The sequence below is a fragment of the Mercurialis annua genome, linkage group LG3, assembly GCF_937616625.2.
Source record: "Mercurialis annua linkage group LG3, ddMerAnnu1.2, whole genome shotgun sequence".
NCBI lineage: Eukaryota > Viridiplantae > Streptophyta > Magnoliopsida > Malpighiales > Euphorbiaceae > Mercurialis > Mercurialis annua.
This window is the reverse complement of record NC_065572.1, coordinates 15,635,653-15,657,200: the sequence shown is the minus strand read 5'-3', so window position 1 is coordinate 15,657,200 and position 21,548 is coordinate 15,635,653. Positions and strand designations below refer to the sequence as shown.

Genomic DNA, 21,548 nt, shown 5'->3' with positions numbered 1-21,548 from the left:
TGTTTAAGATAAAACCTAGAAAACAGTTCAATGTGGGACCTTGAGGTTTAATGATTTTTCATCTTCTTTTTGTCACACTAGCACATAAGAATAACATGTTGTTACCTTAGTAATTAATAGTTATTAGCATCTTGTTGTATACATCAAGTATGCACATTAAATACCCTTATGGTGCAAAACAACTCCCTATGTATATCAATAAGTTGGATGCTTTTCTTTCTTTTCATCACAAAATTTTAGACAAAATAAATTATCATTTCACATCAGATAGCAACCATATATGTAACGCATCAATATTACAGGGTCGTCAAAGTTTATGCTGCACAGTTGCTGTACATGTAAGATTTTAAATAAATCAACAAAAGTGGCACGGAAACGACAATATTAAATATTAAGTACATATATGATTCATTATATTGAAGTTAAAACATGTCCTATTATGACCTTTTCCCTAACTTTTGAGCTTTATATACTATCTTCAACATTCGCAAGTTGCTAGCAATCAAAGTTTGTCAGCTTTTTGTACAAAGAGGATAGGTTACTAATGCTTTTGTAATAGCAGATATTTTATGCTTGTCTCAATCATTGCCACATCATTTCTTCTTTCTTGCATCATCAACCAGTAATTTTAAAATGAAAAATAGAACATTGTAGTTAGCTAGCTCACCAGGATGGCACACTGACAATGTGTCTACTCTGCAAGTACAAAGCTCATGACTGGTCACAGGATAATTGATAATGCAACAGAATCTATTGATCAACTGCAGCTATATTTTTGCAAAATTAACAATTATGTCCATACAATTCCATTCGGATGTTTTGGTTCACTTGATAGAGGTGATAGTGATATGCGGAAAATGGAAGAGGCGCTATGAGGTAAGAAGAGTGGAGGGGTGATATTGAAATTACAAACAAGCACATAATTGTAAATGTATTGAGCATAATTGCAATAACAAATAAATCATCTGACAGAATCTCATATGGCATTGTGTTTTGTTTGTACAACAAAACAAAGTATAAGACATGCACCGTAATCTCAACAGATTTAAATATAATCTATCAGGGGAAAATAATGCTAAGGACAAAATTTCAAATACTTCAATGCGACAGCTCTTAAATAAAATAGGAATATAAAACGAATTAGATATCTACATGCCTGTTACCAGTTTGGCATATTCAAATTCCAGGCAATCCAAAAGCAAGTCCAGGAATGTTGTTGGACAATATCCAAACCATAGTATACCGCTTTATTATGCTTTTAGAGAACAGTATAAGTGTCAAAGTATAAATGAGTTAATTACAAAGTTTCTAGATTCGGGAAGTTTCTAGAAGTTTCCAGATTTCGGAGTTTCTAGAAACTTCTAGATTAGAACTGATAGTTTATATGGTCTTACATTTAAGCATTCTAGAATTTTCATATTCTAGAATGTTCTCTAGCATAGGACTTAGCTAAAATCCTTGTATATAAAATAGATAGTGGCGTGCCATTGAAGGATGAGAACTTAAGAATAAAAACTCTTTTCTTTTGTTCTACATTTCTCCTATTATATTCAATATTGTATCAGAGCCTGAGGCTCTTTTCTAAAAAAATCTTCTTCTATTAGACAACCATAATTGTTGTCATTCCTATTTCTTTTAAGCAGCCTTAATTGCTGTCATTCCTATTTCTTTTAAGCAGCCTTAATTGCTGTCATTCCTATTTCTTTTAATCAGCCTTAATTGCTGTCATTCCTATTTCCTTTAAGCAGCCTTAATTGCAGACATTCCTATTTCTTTTAAGCAGCCTTACTTGTTGTCGTTCTTTTCTCTTTTAAGCAGCCTTAATTGCTGTAAATTTTGTTTTCATCATGTCAACCAAAGACTCCAATTCTGTCCAGAAAATTGGGGAGTTGCAAAATGTCCGTGCCTCCAATAGACTTAATGGAATAAACTATCTCAAATGGTCTCAATTCGTTTGCACATATCTCAAGGGTAAAAGAAAACTTTCACACCTTCTTGGAACAGGACCAACAAAGAACGATCCAACATTTGAAACAAGGGATGAGGAGGATTCCATAATAATGTCATGGCTATGGGATTTCGTGGATCCCATGATTAGCGACACTTGCATGTTTTTAGCTACATCAAAGGGGATTTGGAATTTCATTCACCGCACATATTCAAAGGATCAAGATGCTGACCACGTCCATGATATTAAGGTCAAAACTATAGCCACTAAGCAAGGAGATAAGTTAGTCAGAGAGTATGCCAACCAGCTAGCCGATGTGTTGACAAAGGGGCTGAATAGTTCAAGTTCTCATGATCTTATATTCAAGCTGGGAATGGAACAGCTTGAGGGGGAGTGTCAAAGTATAAATGAGTTAATTACAAAGTTTCTAGATTTAGGAAGTTTCTAGAAGTTTCCAAATCTAGGAGTTTCTAGAAACTTCTAGGTTTAGAGGTGATAGTTTATGTGGTCTTATATTTAAGCATTCAAGATTGTTCATATTCTAGAATGTTCTAGCATAGGACTTAGCTAAAATCCTTGTATATAAATAGATAGTGGCAATGCCATTGAAGGATGAGAACTTAAGCACAAAAAGTCTTTTCTTTTGTTCTACATTTCTCCTATTTTATTCAATAATAACTTGTGGTAGTTGATGAAAACTCATACTTGTATGCATGCATTGTAGATGGCGATGAATAGAGTGTGCCAAAGAGACCTATTTTCACATTTAACTAACGTTCTTTATCCAGATAACATAATGGAAAGTTGCATAAAGTAAATAAACTCAACAACGGAAGTATAATACATTAATACTTTAGGCAATTAAATAATACCTCGGCTACCCTTACACAAGAAGCAATCTCTATCCTTCCGGTGGTTCGATCTTTGCCTTGTATGCAGGCAAGACTGTTGCTTTCCGCAGTTCTTATTCTATCCCCATCTATAGAAATTGCGTCTTTGTGCCAACCATCATTCTTTTCACAACTTCTTAGCAATGAATACGCAATCGTTCCTCTATGACTCTGACCATCCCATTGACCATGTGTTTCCAGCGATGACGGCAAAATACTAGATGTAACGTAATGAGGGGGGAGAATCCATGTCATTGGAACTCCAAGAGCAAGAGGGAGATCAGGAACAACCAATAATGATAGGGATGCATCATAAAGCCTTGTCTCTGAGAAAGAAGTGGATAGAAAATCACATGAGAATGTAAGTGCAATGCTTGCCCTTCCTGCAGACCTGGAGTGGAGTTATATTGCTCATTAGACAAGCTTATGGTGCAGATCATAAGGAAAATTTAGCACATAAAAAAAACAAGAAGAGAAAGATGCCAGAACTCATGAAAGCAAAATTGTTGATGTTCAAGAACTTCATTTAATGGAACTATGGTTCAAGATAGCAAAACCATTAAAATTTGGTTAAGTTTTGGATTAATTCGATAAAGAAACATGTTCACATAATTGCATAAGATACTCACCTGTTTAATTCAATTATTCATTTGGCTAGCAACTTAAATGTTCTCTTTAACATGCATTTGGATAAGTAAAGAAGGTCACAAAAAGGTAAGTACAGAGGATAAGCTCCAAAAATTAAATTGCAAAGCAAAATTCCCTGGTTGCTAATGCAAATTATAGACCCAGTTCATCACTTCTGTCCCAGATTTTAAACAAATAATGATGCCAGCATACCTTCCGTACAAGAGTTTGGTAAAACCAAGATCTTTATCATCATTCAATTGCAAGCAATTCTTTTCACCATGTAAGGCTTTTGCCTCGTAGAATCCCAACACCTGAATCCATCTAGCATAAATATCTGAGACAAAAATCTCAAACAACAATGGTGAAACAGATCATTCATTCTTACCTTTTCAGCATCTACAGTCCACTTATAATTTTTGCAGAGCTCATAAAAGGAAAATAGATCACCCTGAAAACAAACGAAAGCCAGTTAGAACTAGAAGCAATATGATAACTGACCAAGAGAAAGCTTTTAGTTGATCTTCTTGCCTCGGGAAATGAAGGATATATGGGTACATAATTTCCAGCATCAAGTTGTTCACTTTGTACATTTAATAATGCTGAAGAAGGAACTCCAATTTTTACATTGCTATATGCTTGACACATCACAACATCTCCATTCCCATGAATTGTGGAGAGAATCGTCTGATCATGAAAACAATGAATGAAATAAATACTACATTTGAAATAAACATTAATTAACAATCAGAAGAAAAAAAGAAATGAATCTAAAGAGCCACCAATTTCTTTAAAAATTCAATAGTAGAGTGATAAGAATGCACATGACTTAATAATTAATCAAATAGATGATTGATTAGATTGTTCGATTACGTATGCATGAAATGCATCCGTGTGACTGTATGTGAGCGTGTATATCCAACAGGACAATACTGCACAATAAATCTGAGAGTAATCAACATAATTTTTATACAAAAAAGTGACCTCATTATACTCCACAAGAATTTCTTCTTAGGGAAAGTAAAAACAAATTTAGAACTCATTTATTACGGACAGGTTAGCAGGTTTAAATTTCACCAGGAGGAAAAAAAGTTAATCCCTGATAGTGCTCCTATGTAGGGATAAGCAAAATTTCAATCAAATCAAAATAACCTACCAAATCCACATATTTCGATTTGCATTGGTTAAAATATTTTTATAAATTTTGGATTTTGGTTAATTTGGCATTATTATAATTAAATTTTAGCTCGGGGTTTGGTTGTAGGTTTCTAAAATTTTGATCAAACTGGCTGAATACTCCCTTATGTAAACTAACATTTCAAGCAGTTCTTGATGAAAGATATTGTGTACGTTGGAAAATCAATATTAAATATTAGAAAAGAAAAAAAAAATTCATTGAGAATTTGATCAATCAATTGATTACACACTACAGGAGTTGACTGTAAAATAATGAAAGATACAAGCTATATTTCGATTACAAAGACATAAACCTCATAATATAGCCAAAACAACCGAGTATTGAATCAATCCACACTATGTTAGAAACAAAAAATGGGAATCTGCAATGTAACACTTCAGTAGCATTTAAGTGTCAGCTGAGCAGAATATCTTACTGTGTTTCCAGGTGAAATTGCTGATAGCTTCCCAGAAAATCTGTCAACAGTTGCTATTCCATCATCCAAAGAAACATATTCAACATACACACCAATAGTTGGGCCTCCTTTCACAGTAAGCTAAGTTCAAAAACTCAACAAATGAGAAACATGAAAAAGAACAATCAAACGAAACTAAGAAATAACCCATTAAGCATAAAAGATACATAACTGAGAAATATAGAGTACTGCATTGACAAAAATTACGGAAAAAGAAGAAGTTGGTGGAGATCATAGGATCATATCTAAACATGAATATAACAACTATCAAGTTTCTACTCTGAATTTCTTCACATTCCAAACTTAAAAATTGCATCTAACAAAAGAGAGATCACAAGATTCCAGATCATACCACATAAGATGAGCCTGGTACCAAGAATATATCCTGTGGATGAATTCTTAATGGTTCATAAACTTCTATCTTTATAGGTTGGCTCAGTATTTCATGTCCAGAATGTTGTTTGACAGTGACCTGATTTTAAGACCAAATCGTTACTTGGCATAAACCAAAGTTCCTCGAGAACAAATGTGACAAAATAAGTCAGCAGGAATACATATACTAGCACAAGCTCAAACAATGAACTTACATGAAGAGTTGTGATCCCTAGATTCTTAGCAATAATTTTAAACTTTGATCCACGAATATACACACCACCAGTTTCTGGTACACTGTCGTCCAGAAGTTCAACTATACCGTCCTCAATCCATACATGAATTTCCATGTAAGTGAACTGCAGAGAAACTAACAATTAACAAACATTGAAATCCTTGAGATCTCAATACAAGCAAGAAGAAACAACTCTAATAGTCAGATGTGAACTACTGAACGCAAGGTAGCAGACAATTGTTTCTTTTTTTTAAAAAAGTGAATCGGATATGAAACAGGAGAGACCAAGTAGGGCAACAAGTAAACAAATCTCCCACATGCATGCCCATTTAAATACCAAAACTCTCCAACTGGATTTAGATTAAAAACATGTGGCGATGAGATAGATTGGAAATTTGGAACATATGGCAGACAAAAATGTGCAAATGGCCAAATTTGAGCACTTTAGACCTGATTAGGGTCAAAAGTTTTCCCCCCACTAGTCCCAGCCATTAGATCTATGAATGCTGACTCTCCTTCCTGAAATTTGTGAAAAAGAGAACAAATAATAGTTAGAGAAAACAAGAACACTCAGAAAAGACAACCCCTGAAATGTTTTGCCAAAATAACACAAAATACAAAAAGAAATCCCCTGAAACTCACCATAAGGCTAATTTCTTCTCCTGATACAATCTTAATCCAGTCTACTTCTGCTACTTGGACCTGAAAAACTATACCCCCATAAGAAACTGCACTAGCAATGTGAAACAGCAAATACAAGGATGAAGGATTAAGGAACATTGATATATTTGAAACAAAAAAGAAATTGAAAGAACTGGGAGGTTACCACACAAGAAACCGCAACAGTAGGAACAAGCCCAATATCATGAACTGTCACCAATGCAGTCCCCAGCCCTTTAGGAGAGATTGTTCGCTGCATGCATTGCAGGCCTGGTGGGGATTGTATAACTTCCACCACATTTGAAACATTCACGGAAGCTTCCAAGGAACAGCTTCCCCCAGAAATTGATAGATTTGCCTGATAAAAGTAGTTCTGGATTAAGATATAAGAAGCAAAATTTGGGCAAGAGTTGCCTGAGATGCAATTACATAATTAGGACTTTATTAAACAATTTAGACTGTTCGAGTATTTTGATGCCTTTGCCGTAACAAAAAAAAAAAAATTAATTCATAGCAGAACCTTATAAGTTGATTTTCTTATGAATAGATTATTAGGTAAAGAATATAATCTTCTTGAAGTAACAAAAGAACCATCCTTTTAAGCAATATAATCTAAACCCTAGTAGTAAAACCATATTATATTAATTAAAAAAACTTAACTCTTTTGCTTACATTATCTCTTTATTCTACTGCTCTATACAGTTTCATAAACTTCTAACTTCTCCCGCCAAAATAGGAAGTGCTACTAGTATACAATAGGAAGTGGAGCTGGTCATCGGAACTCCTAATTGTATCCAACTAAACAAGCAGCAAACTGCTAGGTCGTGGGTTCGATTCCTCCCACAAACGCTCCCCCCTTCTCAAATTATCAAAAAAAAAAAACTAAACAAGCTCTAAGAGGAGCATCAGTTAAATCAAATAGGTAGCATTGAGCAACACTCATGAGTCATAACCATAAATGGTCACCAACCCTGAAGACTAGGTTACAAGATTCTTGTTCATTTTTCCATGTGCTTTAGAATTTATTTTCCAAATATCACATCATCTCAGACAAAAAAACATATAAAATGTTCTGATTTTTATATAACTCTATAAGAGCATTTCAATAAGATCATATTCTATCAAGACATCGTTCTGTAAAGATGATCATGACTAATGTAAACCAAACCAAGACCAACTTGTATCATGTTTGAATAGGATTACAATGTATAATTAAATTAGCAGGACGCAAACAGGGATTTAAGTGCTAAATATTTTCTTTCACATTTTCTCTTTGACGCAAACATTGAGAACAGGTACAAATATGCACAAATGCATAATAAAGCAAGTGCAAATATTCAGCTGTGCCATGAAGACAGTTTATGCAAGCATTGACCATTATGATATTAAACATACCTTAGCATTGGGATTAAAAACTAACAAATTGAACTCTGGATTGACTCTCAGTGAGGAAACTATCTGCAAATTTTAGAGCAACAAGTAACAATGAAAGATATGACAAATCAAAGGAGAATAATCAAAAGAGTTCATTAACCCCTATAAGAGTGCATAACATGGTCAAGGACAAAATTAAGCACTCTGTAAAAACATGAGCATACCTTCAAACGTATAGCATCTGTAAGAACCATGTCCCCAATTGACAATTTGGACGAAAGAAAACTATGCATGGTATCCGAGAAGCCAACAGCAGTAGCACGAACTATGCACTGCAAAGCAAAGCAAAGATTTAACACTCGGCTGAATTGAAACCAAATTAATATCATATTTCCATCACTTCCAGAACTATAATGTAGGATAATGCTTAATTAATGTCAATTTAAATAAAAGGCAAGTTTAAAATACAATATACTTTCCATTTCCTTCACATGCATGCTTGTAAAAATTATATCTCTAAAAGATGATGAGATATACACATATTACTGTAAAAGATGATGCCATACTATGAAGATGAAGGCATTTAAATTCTGCCAGTACCTCTCCTGAATCATTTTGCAAGACCAAAAACTTCTCCCAAATTGACTTAGACCTCCTGGCTTCATTTGCATAATCCCAATATGCCAACCCTTCACAGCTGCTCAACTCCCATTTCAAAGAAAGAGAAGATGAGTTTGCAAAAGCTTCTCCTGAACTATCAATGCTCACTGCAGCTACCCGAATAGTTTGCCCATTTGCTACAGTAACTGGAGTACCATGGATATTCCCTATGCTACGTTCGGCAAGAACTGCACTCCTTATGGCTTCATGACTGTTAACTGAGGATTGCCACAGCATCCAATATAGTATGCTAAGTAGATTTTGATAAAATTAAAACAGATAGCCATTACATCTTTGTGAAATCAACTATTCCTTACCAGATTCATCAACTATGACTGCAATTGAAGAAGGAATGCTACACGTAAGAGACAGTACTACTTCTGCTATTGCTGGAAGAGGGTGGTCGTCCCCAACCATATTCCCACGTTTAAAAACCAATTTCTGAGACATTTTAAATCAAAATATGAAAATAAATCATAATCTGCATATCAAAATTAATTTGAAGGCTGATGAAGAACAAGCTGGGAAAGCTATATGAAACATTGACCAAATAATCATAGTGACTATAAGTATTACTAATGTTATTATTATCATTTGAAAGATAAGAAGTGTAAGAGAGCTCAAAACATACAAATTTTCCTGGTCTTTGGCACGAAACTCTGTACATACTCTGATATCCTCCAGACACAGGAAGTACCCCATCTTTAACATGACTGTGTTTGTCGTCCAATATTTCCACAGTTTCAATGAAGTCAACACCTTTATCCCAGTGCTCAGGTCCTCCTAGAAGAACAACGTCCAAACTTGTTCCGGGGACAAGATGTAGCACTTCCAATTTTTCTAGATGATTACTTACTCCAACATCAGTCAAATCAAACCAGTACCCACCAAATTGGTTTCCATCACCTACTTGACGCACAGTGAGCGGTAAATATGCTGCAATGCCTATTGATGCTTTCAAAATGATAGATCTATGAAAAGAAAGATCATAGAGGCTAAGTTCCTTTGATAGTGTTGCATGCAGCATGGTCTGACCAGAAGCAGAAGCGTATACATAGGCCCATGAGCACGCTGGACCATGACTATGGAGATTACTATTTCCTGGCTTTTCTAAAAAAGATGGATCCTCTGTCACATTGACGGCAACAAAAAACTCACTTCCTGTTTTCCATCTTATGAAGGAGTGAAAAGCATTACAACTAAAAAAGAAGCCACCTGAAAATGCAAAAAGATAGCTTAGCTTTATTAAAGGAGCATGACAATAAAGCTACCACCAGTAGCACATTCCAGTTGACAGCAGGCAGTGTCATCACCATTAGATGCTTTCATCGTCACAGCAGCATGAAGATATGATCCTACAACAGTCTCTACAGGGAAGTTTTGTAGCATAATCATAGATGATGGAATAGAAACCTCAACGACAACCTATTAAAAAGTAAAAAATAAAATGCCATCAGTTCACATTTCACAGCAAACTGAAAGTGGACCCATGGGGTAGGGAGCGCAAAATATATACCCAGATAGTAAAGCTTCATGCATAAAAACAGAAGCATTTACATAATATATCAGCACTTTGGATTAATAATTTGTTGGTTGAGCAGCTCCAAGGTGGTTTCAGTAATTTCTTCACAAAATCCAACCCCACCACCCAAACCCCAGCACCTCAAATCCAATTTAAAAAACAAAACATTAAATAAATGAAAAGGACAAAAGTAGAATAGCCTGTTATCAACCATACCAGTATGAAGGACTGCAGCACAATCAGTATAGAACAGTCTATATTGATATTATATTTCCACTAGAGAGACAGAGTGTTCCAAAATATTTGAGATTCATAATTCTCTCGCTCTCTTGGTATGAAGCCCAAACGGTTCATCATATATGGAAGTGATGTAAATCAGATTCAATCTTTAACTGGGTAACTGAGTATCCAAAACAAATAATGGAAGTTCAATGATATTTAAACAAACAATTCCAAAATAGAAAATGCTGGTAGGCAATGGCAGGATTAGAAATATTAGGCAGTAGCTTATTCCAGATTGTCAATCACCTCAGTTAGATTTCTTGTTTCTATGAGAACAAAAACAGTAACACCAATGTTTGAAATTCATCTCAGTTCGTTTACGAATCCTAGGTTTGAATCTAAGACCCTTCCCAATCAACTAAAAGAATGGAAAGGTAAAATAGAGAGCAGTAACTATATTTTATTGTACTAATTTATAAATTTTTACCTCATCGTAATTGAAGGAGTCGTAAACGGAAACTACTCTGATTGTTGCTTTACCAGGCTTCTTTGCCTGAACAACCCCAGATGCAGATACTGATACAGTTGCGGCATCAGAAGAAAACCATTTGTAATCACCGAATTCTTTTGCACAACCTATACACATAATAACTCTGAATGTCTTTTAACGATATTCAAAGCACGTGATATTCATGTGATTATGCTTCAGAAGAAAAAGTGACTACCAACCTCCAGCAGCCTTTAGTTCCAACTCCTGCTGAATGGCAGGAGCCCAGGGAAGGAGAATATACTGGGATGCGCTACTTGTCCTATCCAAACTCAACACGACTTGATCACAAACAATTATCTCTTGCACATTGTGAATAACCTATGAAGAAGCAAAACCAGATAATATATTAACACGTGATATAGGATGGTAGAATTCAATAATGCTAGTTGAGGAAAATGTATGCAAATTGTCTTTAAAATAAAACACTGAAACCACACCTCCTTTTCCCCCTGGTGCCTAACAGAATAAGTTAAAGAAGCTGTCAATTCTCCAAGTCCCGGTGAGGTTGCTCTGAGGATTCTATAATTTTTCCAGCCATAATTGGCCTCAACATCCTCTGACAGCATAAAAGTTGTCCAATGATCTGACTGCTCATCATGCAGCTTAAGATCATCACTCTGCCAAGCAAGGAACAAAGTTTTGAGTAAAACAAAATCCAAATATTTTGGCACGCAAGTTTCATGCTATGTAAGAACAAAGTAGTCTCAAGAAAAACATAGCAAAAGAGAACAAAACATCCAGATTAACAGATGAGAAAACAGCTTTACAATATAAAAAATTAATAATGTTCCCCAATCTACACAAAATTAATATATAAATATATATATAAGTGTGTGTGAGCGCGCGCAAGAGTTAGTGCACTAGTCGGTGGCCAAAATTAACCTAACTACAGGTAAAGTGAGAATGTATGCGACCATCATGTTTCTTTTTTACCGATCTAGACTATAATTTAATCTTAACGCCAATACATAATATAACCCAAGAATTCATGCAAGGCCTATATTTGTGCAAAATCTAACACTTACAAGTCCAAAAGTAGGATCAATACTAGGAATTGGAATGAGAACTGTGACGTATCAGCGTATTGTCATGTTTTATTGTTATTGGAACTTCAATAGATAAAAAATTTAAAAAGTAACTACTCAAAATAGCAGCCCCTCCAGCACAACCTTCTTCCCACTCCCTCCAAATTAGATGTTTTTTTCTCAACATGGGAGAGAAAAATGGCAAAATGGCAAAAGGGAGGAGAGTGGGAAGACAAGAGGTAACCACTTATGCATAGTATAGTCCTTCAACCCAAGAAAGTAGAGACAATATAGAAATGCATGGGACAAGAAGAAATTACAAATTACAAATGTAGCAGGGACATATAAAGATTGGCGTAGCATTAGAAGAAAGAATGAGTTACCTCTGTAATGTATAATTCATGTGCAACAGGTCCCCGTGAGAAAACCTTCATTTGAATAAGATACTTACGACCAGAAACAACATACCAAATCTCCGTAGATGAGATGGCTTTCATCTCTTCAACAGGATCACCAGAAATGGACAATGGCATTATAAAAAAATGTAAACTTTCTGGTAGTACAATATTCAGTGAAGACATTTGTATGTGGCCAGCAACTCTATTATCTTCTACAATAACTGTTGTTGCCCCTAGGTTCCGTGCACGAGCAAAACCCATAACAGAGTCCACCTCAGCCAAAGAGGAGTTTGAAATGGACCAAATATGATGTGGAGATGGTAGAGCTACCACTGCAAATGCCAATAGAAAGAACAGGAAGAAAATTGAGAATAATGCTGGTTGTAAATCCACATGTAATTTGCTAAAGCAAATTTATAACTGGCCAAAGAAAAAAGAAAATTTACTTACTTGAAAACACATAAAAAATACTATAGCTGTTTCTAAGAAGCCCATGCCAAAAAAGCTAAATAAACATATTTTTATAGCAAAATGGAAGAAAACAATCCTAGTAGAAAGTAATCCTATTAACTAAACCATGTTTAGCTTCTCAGCAACTAATAACGGATCCTCAAGAATAAATAAACAATGAGGATTTAAAATAATTAATCTAAAAATTTAATACAAACTGATCCTTAATCAAATCTAAAAAGATGAATAATTTGACCAATGACTTAAATCAGTATACAAATCCACATACAAAACCTTGACTAGTTTACTGCCGAGGTTGAATTTAAAAATCAATAATGGTAAGATTGTTAAGACACAAGCTGACAGAGAGTAATTGACTTTGAACAGATGAACTGACACTATCCCCTATTTAAAGGAAAACAAGATTAGATATTGAAGTAATATCATCCAGTGACCATATCAACAACTCTAATATAAACTCCACAATTATATATAGCTTTCTATTCTATAAGTAGAATTATTAAAGTATATCAATAACCAATCCTACCTAAAAGCTAAGTTTGTTAAGTGAGGCTCCAAAAATAATATTACCTCTAATGCACCCCCGCACGTGAATGCATATTGGGGTTGAAGCGTGAACAACTACATGCCTACTTTACCTTGTTTTGATTAATCAAATGGGAGGTGTCAAGGATCGAACTCTAAACTTCTCGATCATAGATTCTCTAATACAGTGTCATCTAACCAATTCACCCAATGATTAATTGAGATTCCAACAATAGAATTATCTCTAATAAAGTAAAAGTAATTATACCAATAGAAATTCAAAGTTCCATCTTAAATATCCCTATATAATTATGGGAGAGAATTTATCCTAGAATTGAGAGATAAATTATTCGAAAACTAGACCATATCAAAGTTCCAGTAGAAAAATGGAAGAGAGTGAACCTTGTGGGATATTTCCACGAATAATTTTAAGATTGTATTGAAGAGCAGCACCAATGAGAACATAAACAGGAGAAGGAGGCTCAAGTGACATTGCTTCTGCTACTGTTAAAACAACCTCATCAGCCATGCGCGTGCTTTGAGGCTCAAGCAAATGCACAGAAACATTTTCATGGCCAATATCAACCCCTTTAACCACATACAAATCCGAAAATACACCCTTCACAGAAAATAGTTTAAAATTGTGAGAAACCATTATCAGAACATGATAAGATACTGAAATTGCTCGTTATATCCATTATATGCAAACATACACTATCTTCAAGTTTTATTCGGATGTTTAAATCACCGCATAGACCGCCACTGTCACTTAAAGGAGAATCCTTCAGAGGAACATGAGCAAGGTGGTGAGATTGTTCACCAGTTTCTGGTAATAGATGCCACATGAATTGCAGACCCACTAATGATGAGAACTCATTATCTGCAATTAAAGTTCACAAATGAATTCAAACAAAGACAGATAAAAACCAGCACAATTTGAAAATGTGAGTACACTACATTCAATCTAAAAGGTGGCTAAACAAATAATTACATGACATAAATAAGAAAACTCTTCACAGATTATCATATGACATTTATAAGAAAATCCTTCAAAACAAATTGCAAGCAATTGCTAATTAAATTAGGGGGGTATCAAAGCCAATCAATGTAAGCTTTTTCTGAAATTGAAAATTTTCTATATGCCATCAACCCTCATACACTTTATCTAAATCTGCTGTTGACCACTTTTAAGAGTTTGCAAATCATAAAAATTCCATGAGGGCAAGATGTCAGACATTTGAAATGGAAGGAAGCATAAATGTAGCTCTCACACAAACGATTAATAATATGTAATGGTAAACAGGAGTGATAAAAGATGGAAAGACCAATCCAAATTCACAGATATTGCAATGCCAATTACAACATCTGAGAATTAATAAAAAAAAATATACTGCAATGGTACAAGCATGTTGTCAAATGCATTATAATAAAATCAAACATAGGAGAAACAGAAGAAAAATTTAACACGAAACCACATGTGAATTCATTAATGAAAATAAGAATTCAGCAAAATCAAACACCTTCATTATCAAAAGCACGAACACGCAAAGTAGCTAATCCGTCCAAATCCAGTTTAATAGAATTATGGAATATCTGAACTCTGGAAATGTTGTCAATAAAAACCTTGCAACGAATAACAATTCCTGAATTGACATCAGCAGCATAAACTGCAGTTTCCTTTCTACCACTAAAAGATGCAATTGATCTCAACCGTGCACTCGTGGAACAGTGGCTGCTTATATTATATTCAGGTAGGACAGATAAAAAATCATGGTGATCCCATGACCTGCAAGAAAAAATTGCAAGATATCAAATCAGTTGTGGAAAACTCACGGTCGCTAGAATTCAATTATTTCAGCTTAGAATAGCCAATGCACTTTTAAAAAAAAAACACGCTAACAATGACATAATTTTGCAAGATATTTACACTGAATTTAACAAAAATGCATGATAATTTATTTTTCTAGTTTCTTAATAACCTAATGTTAATTGTTAGCAACAAAAACTAATCGTTTTAAGCTTCCGAACAGTTTAAAGTTACCACTATATTTATTCCCTTTTAAACATTTTGTCTCAAGAAGCAACACTAGATAGCACGGACACTTGACTCAATCAATGTTTCACAAACCGGAAACGTATTGGACATTTGCCGTTTCAGACACAAAACTACTATTATAACATAGGAAACTTTAAAATAACCCGTTTCATGTTCAAGTGTCCCGCTTCCCCGTGTATGTGTACGTGCTACCTAGGCAGCAACTTATCAAAAAAATGAACTTCAAAAAAAAATAACAAATTTCATATACATATATAAAATTAGTGAAAAAGTACCATTTGAAGCAGCCATCACTGCCTTGAAGGCGATACTCAACAGGATGAGTCATTTTAGGAGGCAAGAGTATATTCACATCTGCAATGTGAGGTCCAGAGCTCAAATGCGACGCCGTTTCCTCGACAAAGAGGATAAAAACTACCAAAAATGCAATTCGCATCATTTTTTTTTAATCTAGCAGAAGATTTGGCTCAAATAGTGTGATTAACAGCATAATAGAAATGAGTAGAACTGAGTTTTAACTGTAATTTAATTGAAAGCAAGAAATGGAGGGAAATTAGAAAAAACTGAGTGTGTAGTGAAGATCAAAATGGAAAACCCTAGAATCCAGGGTTTTAGCGGTTTTTCTCTGAGGCGAACGGAAACAGAGAAATATAAACAGTTTAGTACGTGGCATTATTTTATTGGGTGGCTTGGTTTTTAGTTCAATAGATAACCAGATAATGGCTGAATACATAGTTTGACCCCTGAACTTGTACCCTTTTACCCATCTAACCTCCGAACTTAACGTCTCACCTATCGAACCCCTGAACTTGTTAAATAACCCGATTTGACCCCCGAACTTGATAAATACGTAAACATTTAACCCCCTCCGTACACAATTTCTTCTAGAACGTTTCAAGTGACAGGTGGACACGAAGGGTTCAATACTTACATATTTATCAAGTTCAGGGGTTAAATCGGATTATTTAACAACTTCAGAGGTTCGATAGGTGAGACGTTAAATTTAGGAGTTAGATGGGTAAAAGGGTACAAGTTCAGGGGTCAAACTATGTATTAAGCCACCAGATAATCCATGATTTTTCATTATTATCACAACATTTATTTCATCTAATTTGTATTGTTAATTGAGGTTTATGTGCAGAAGAAACGTTTTTTTTTTTTTGAAATCCAAAGAAACGTTTTAAACAAACATAAAAATGAAAATATTATTTCATCTATTTTTATAATTTTTTATTTCATATATCTGATCATCTCCAGCAAAGTCGCCACTAAGAGTAATTGCTACCTACTTCAAATGTCAGTACAGATCAAGTTATATGCGCGTCGTACCTGTTTACTGCTTTCAACGTGTTTACTTTCCAACATTATATCATATGGACTGCAATTGAGTGTTGAGATGATATAGAGTATGTCCAGTAATTAAAAGCGGAAACTGATAAGTCAAGCACATGAGTATCGGGGAGGACCATGAACCCAGTCTTTTGATCCAGGTGGCGACTCCACATTTTATCTAACCTTTCCAGAATAAAGGTCTGCCATAAGCCTAGGCGAACGGGACCCCGAAACCCTCGCTTCCGCTCACACCTACTTATATACAAGTATTAACCAGGTCGTCTGTGGATGATCTCGTCTCTATGGGATGTGGCCCGTTGTGCATGTGACTCTCTCTTTCCGACCTTTTCTATGTGCATCTTCCCCAATTTTCTCATTTGATTTTGTGTTCCCTTTTTCAGATTTGGGTAGTTCAGATTGGTATATTGACTGGATTCGGTCGTCAGTCGCTGCCGGGCATCCCTCTGTTGCGATTTTGGGACGTTTCTCGTACCTTGACTCAGAATTAAGGAGCTGCTTGTAGAGGTTGGTTGAACGATCTGGCCTGGATCGATGTAAAAACATGCAACAAACTCATTGGTGTATAAACTGTGTTTGAATTGCATACTTACTTATACTAGTATGCGTTCTCTAATGCATGGCTCAAACTATCGAGCCTGGTTTTCGGGTGAGCGTGTGCTCCGGGGGTGGGTCGGTCCCCGAGAGCGCTTGGTGCCTAGGGCGTCGTCATTGACCATGTTGTGTGGTCGAGACGTCATATCGCCTCCTCTTCATAGAGATATGAGGGGTTATCCTGCTACTGCCCTTGTGTCCGCTCCTCGGCTGAGTTATTTGGACGATCTGGTGCGATATCGTCTTCTGGGTAGTCTGCATTTGGTAGGCATACAGGCGCGTCAGATGGCCGGTGTTCCGAATGCTCCTGTTGAACAGGCTACTGCAGAGCCACGAGTATGTATCACTTTTTGGTTTTTAAATTCTCCATGTTTGCCTTGACATTTGTCTAACCCTTCTTATCTGGTGTGTCTCATGCTCGGCGTGCCCGAGTGTCAATTCCTAGGTCTCCTAGGTGAGACTTGGCTACTGAGCAAGTGGCTGGAAGCTCTTTTGGGATCGTGTCACGACCCAATCTCATGGGCCGAGACCGACGCTAAGGAATGGGAGTGGTTGCTCCGAAACCCGTAGCAAGCCTCAAAACGTAAAATAATTTTTCGCCAAAACAACATATATCATGCATGACATACTCATACACGTGTCATGCTAAAAACATGCCAGGTATACTTATCCTCTGGCAACCATAAACATTAATAACGTAGCAAGCGTAATACAAACTGACATGCAAACATCTACCTACTGCAGTTCTAAGAGTAAAGTACTATTTCTTTACATACTTTCAAAAATATAGACTTCTGGATCAAGGATAGAAGTCTGCTGTCTCAAAAACGTCTTTCACCTGAAAGGAAATCTGTGAAGGGTCAATATATGGGAATATACTGAGTGAGTTCATACATTTACTAATAAGTATTCAAACAAAACATAAAACAATGCAATAGCGTTCAAATCTTATGCAGCCAAGTACAAGATCTGATTGAAACCTAATCCTCGAACATATCAATCATATATAATTAAATCAAATTGGTCCAAATGGTCCAACCCGGGAGTGTTCACACTCAACCACGTCGGTCGCGACCAGCCTCTTAATCCCAAAGTATGAGTCCAACTCACTAGATACGGGGCTCAGGTTACTTTAACCGAGTTCTCACTCGTATCACATTCATATATCCAACTTCGAAATTCATATTCATAATCAAATTTACAACTGTATCAAATCAAAATTGTTGATCACGCAGTCCTATTGTCACCCAATAGGTAGCACGTTCCATCAGATCAATACTGGTTTCAAATCCAACATATATGCAATTCATATAAGGAACTCGCATTATAAATGCTCAAATCAAATGTAAAGCAATATAAGATATTTGCTTATGTAAATACTTTAAAAGTAAATTATATAAACTCACTGAAAACGCTTATCCAAAAATATGTCGGGGCTCAGAAACGTCAAGCTTCTCGAGCTCCTGGTCCAGCTGCTTCTTGCCTCGCCGGATCTAAAACGATTTCAAAACAATTGACTCACATCAGAATCTTATCCTAAGATTGACTCTAGACTCGAGACTCAAACATAACTCGTCGAGTTCTAATCATGTTTTACTCGACTCACTTCTGTTTGACTTAGCCATCTTCAATATAGCCCCACTACGGCTTTAGGTTTACACATAAACCTAACTTTTTAATATCGAATCATACATTACAACTTTACGTTCATTCTTTGTTAAATCGTCGTCTGAAAGCTTTAAATCGATTCATGAAATGTCTAATCTAAGTTTCAGGAATCGGGAGGGGTCGAAAACGACTGAAGGGACCCGGAAATGGTGTGTCGCGTCGCGAAAGCACCTGTCGCGTCGCGACGTCGAGGGCAACAGTCCCTTTTCTACACCAAACGCCACCAAATCACCTCCCGACATGCTTAACACATTCCCGACTGTATCCAATAACTAAATAACATCTAAAACATCCAAAAACACAATAGAAACGTGTAAAACAAATCGAATACGTAATCGCGATACAGTTTTGTTGGGTTTTCTAGGTTCATAACGCAGCGAAATTTCAAAAAAATTATCTAATACCCAAACCAAGATCCATGTAATTCGAATAAATAGATTAATAACATAATTAATATTTACTTGTATGTCGAATTCAAAACAGCAATGTAGGAAGGAAGGAGGTGGTTCACTTTGGTGATACCTGGCCTCGGATCAGAAACGCCTCCAAAAGAACGCGTCCTCTACAAGTATCTGCACGAACATACCTTAGTCAAAACTAGTGCTTGTGTGCTAGCATTATTGCTTCACAAAGCAATTCCAAATTTAGTGATTGTGTCTTGTGTTTATTTCAAAAAATACATAACTTAAAACCCTAACCTTAAGAGTCTATTTATAGAAAAATAGGACATCTCGGGTTTACTCAAAAACGTATTTTGCAATCATATGCAAACACTACGTTTTTTATAACTCTTTTGAGTTCATGTCTATCAAAAACTCTTTTTGATAATTACACATATATTAATTATTATTATTATTATCTTCAAAAGATAATACCTTAAGGAAAACACTTATCCTTAAATTTCGAATTAATATATATTTATTAATATATATATATATATATATATATATATATATAACTCGTACTATATGCATATATATATATATATATATATATATATATAAAATAATCTATTAATCACTTAATTTCATTGGCTTGTACAACCCATAACTGTTTTGGGTCTGTTCTTAGTGTGCGACCCTGTCAGTTCATATAACGTTGGCAGTAGGCCCAAAATCCCTATTTCAGCCCACAAGTCATAAGTGGCCTCTAGCAAGACATTATGACTACCCAAGTTATACGAATATCGATAATCTGATTTAACCATTTACAATAATATTTTAATCCCTTTGTCTCTCGATATCCAGATTGAATATAAGGCATACTCCTGTCATCCTTCAATCATTAGTTTCCTGATTCTAAGTAGACTGAAAATGATAACTCTTTATCAATTCATTTAGCATGGCCATGCATTTCCTTCAGTCTATCTTCTTTAAGGGGGCCCATAGATATCTTACTCAAATAAATGAGGGACAAATTTCTTCTCAGTCACTCACATTTCTCACATAGTTACTTTCATATCCAATGACAATCTAATTCCACTATCCTATTAAAGATAATGTAAGACTGTATCAAAACATAAAATAGCTATGTAGAAATCCATGATGATTTCAAGGTCAAATGATAATACTAATAGAACTGTAATGAGAATTACTTATGACAGTTATCTATGTAGTATTCTCAAGGTGGGTCATCCAGTGCCTTATTTCTCAAATAACACCTATGATTTGACTTTATATCTCATATACATGATTAGTAAAACATAATCATCAATCAACATCATAATAGTCTTAATGTACTATTAAGACTAGGGATAGATGAAATATAATTCTTTTATAAAACCTAAGGGTTTTACTATCAAGTCACATACTTGATGACCTTAGAAAGAATTAACCATTCAAGTATTTTAATCATAATATAAAATGATAAAAACTGCCAATCAATAAATAACAAAACGATAAAGTCAATACATGGTCAAACATGATTGACCTAGTGCATATCACTAACAAGTTTTGCCGTAACTCAATATTCAATTCAATATTCTGTCAAATATACTCAAAGAAATGATGAAACGACGTGCTTACCGTGATTTGCCACTGAAATACGATCGATTCGAGCTATAGAACGTCAGAAACAGACGAGAAACAGAATCGTGCGATGGAAACAACGAATTTTTGACGAACAAAGGAATGAAATGAAAGTGATAATCTGATTCTGGATGATTCCTTCAAAAGGTTATATATATATATATATATATATATATATATATATATATATATATATATGACTGGCTAATTTGCATTTTTCTTCTTGAAACTTTTCAAAAGTTTCTATTTAGTCCAAAACCTATCCGCGTCCAAATTTTAAACGGTCTTCGATTGACTTGAAACTTTTATCACAAATACTATAAAATATTTCGCGGACCTTGGCGAAACAATTTCCGTCAAGGGAATTATAATTTATTTTATGTTAATTTTCGAAGTTATTTCCTTAAATCTCGCTAATTCGCTTAATGAAAATTATTCAAAATTCCTGATATAATTAAATTAAATTTTTCTTAATTTAATTTATCGGAATTCACGACACGTGGCACGATTTAATTATTCTAAAAATACTTGGGCCATTACATTCACCCCCCCCCCCCTTAAAATAAATTCGTTCTCGAATTGAAAACCTTAGCCACGTACCTTGAATGAATAAGTACGAATACTTCTGTCTCATATCCTCTTCTGTTTCTCATGTGCATTCTTCTACGGACTGACTTCTCCAAAGAACTTTTACCATCAGAATCTTCTTTGTTCGCAGTTGT

At 35.1% G+C, this 21,548-nt stretch overlaps 1 protein-coding gene across 1 annotated transcript in view; it reads right to left on the bottom strand.

The window, feature by feature from the left end:
* LOC126673712 (nuclear pore complex protein GP210) overlaps positions 1-15,851 on the bottom strand; it is a 28,063-nt gene extending 12,212 nt beyond the window's left edge. The window contains exons 1-24 of the mRNA XM_050367948.2: positions 15,463-15,851; positions 14,652-14,917; positions 13,845-14,011; positions 13,534-13,750; positions 12,121-12,467; positions 11,150-11,329; positions 10,892-11,030; positions 10,650-10,798; positions 9,732-9,843; positions 9,050-9,633; positions 8,736-8,859; positions 8,359-8,636; positions 7,983-8,090; positions 7,780-7,842; positions 6,551-6,742; positions 6,367-6,426; positions 6,175-6,243; positions 5,705-5,848; positions 5,470-5,589; positions 5,079-5,198; positions 3,997-4,152; positions 3,854-3,916; positions 3,679-3,779; positions 2,821-3,229 (exon numbers count right to left, since the gene is read on the bottom strand). Coding sequence (XP_050223905.1) covers positions 2,821-3,229; positions 3,679-3,779; positions 3,854-3,916; positions 3,997-4,152; positions 5,079-5,198; positions 5,470-5,589; positions 5,705-5,848; positions 6,175-6,243; positions 6,367-6,426; positions 6,551-6,742; positions 7,780-7,842; positions 7,983-8,090; positions 8,359-8,636; positions 8,736-8,859; positions 9,050-9,633; positions 9,732-9,843; positions 10,650-10,798; positions 10,892-11,030; positions 11,150-11,329; positions 12,121-12,467; positions 13,534-13,750; positions 13,845-14,011; positions 14,652-14,917; positions 15,463-15,626 — 4,332 coding nt within the window. The 5' untranslated portion in view covers positions 15,627-15,851. The remainder of the gene's footprint in view (positions 1-2,820; positions 3,230-3,678; positions 3,780-3,853; positions 3,917-3,996; positions 4,153-5,078; positions 5,199-5,469; positions 5,590-5,704; positions 5,849-6,174; positions 6,244-6,366; positions 6,427-6,550; positions 6,743-7,779; positions 7,843-7,982; positions 8,091-8,358; positions 8,637-8,735; positions 8,860-9,049; positions 9,634-9,731; positions 9,844-10,649; positions 10,799-10,891; positions 11,031-11,149; positions 11,330-12,120; positions 12,468-13,533; positions 13,751-13,844; positions 14,012-14,651; positions 14,918-15,462) is intronic.
* Between the last annotated feature and the right edge of the window lie 5,697 nt (positions 15,852-21,548).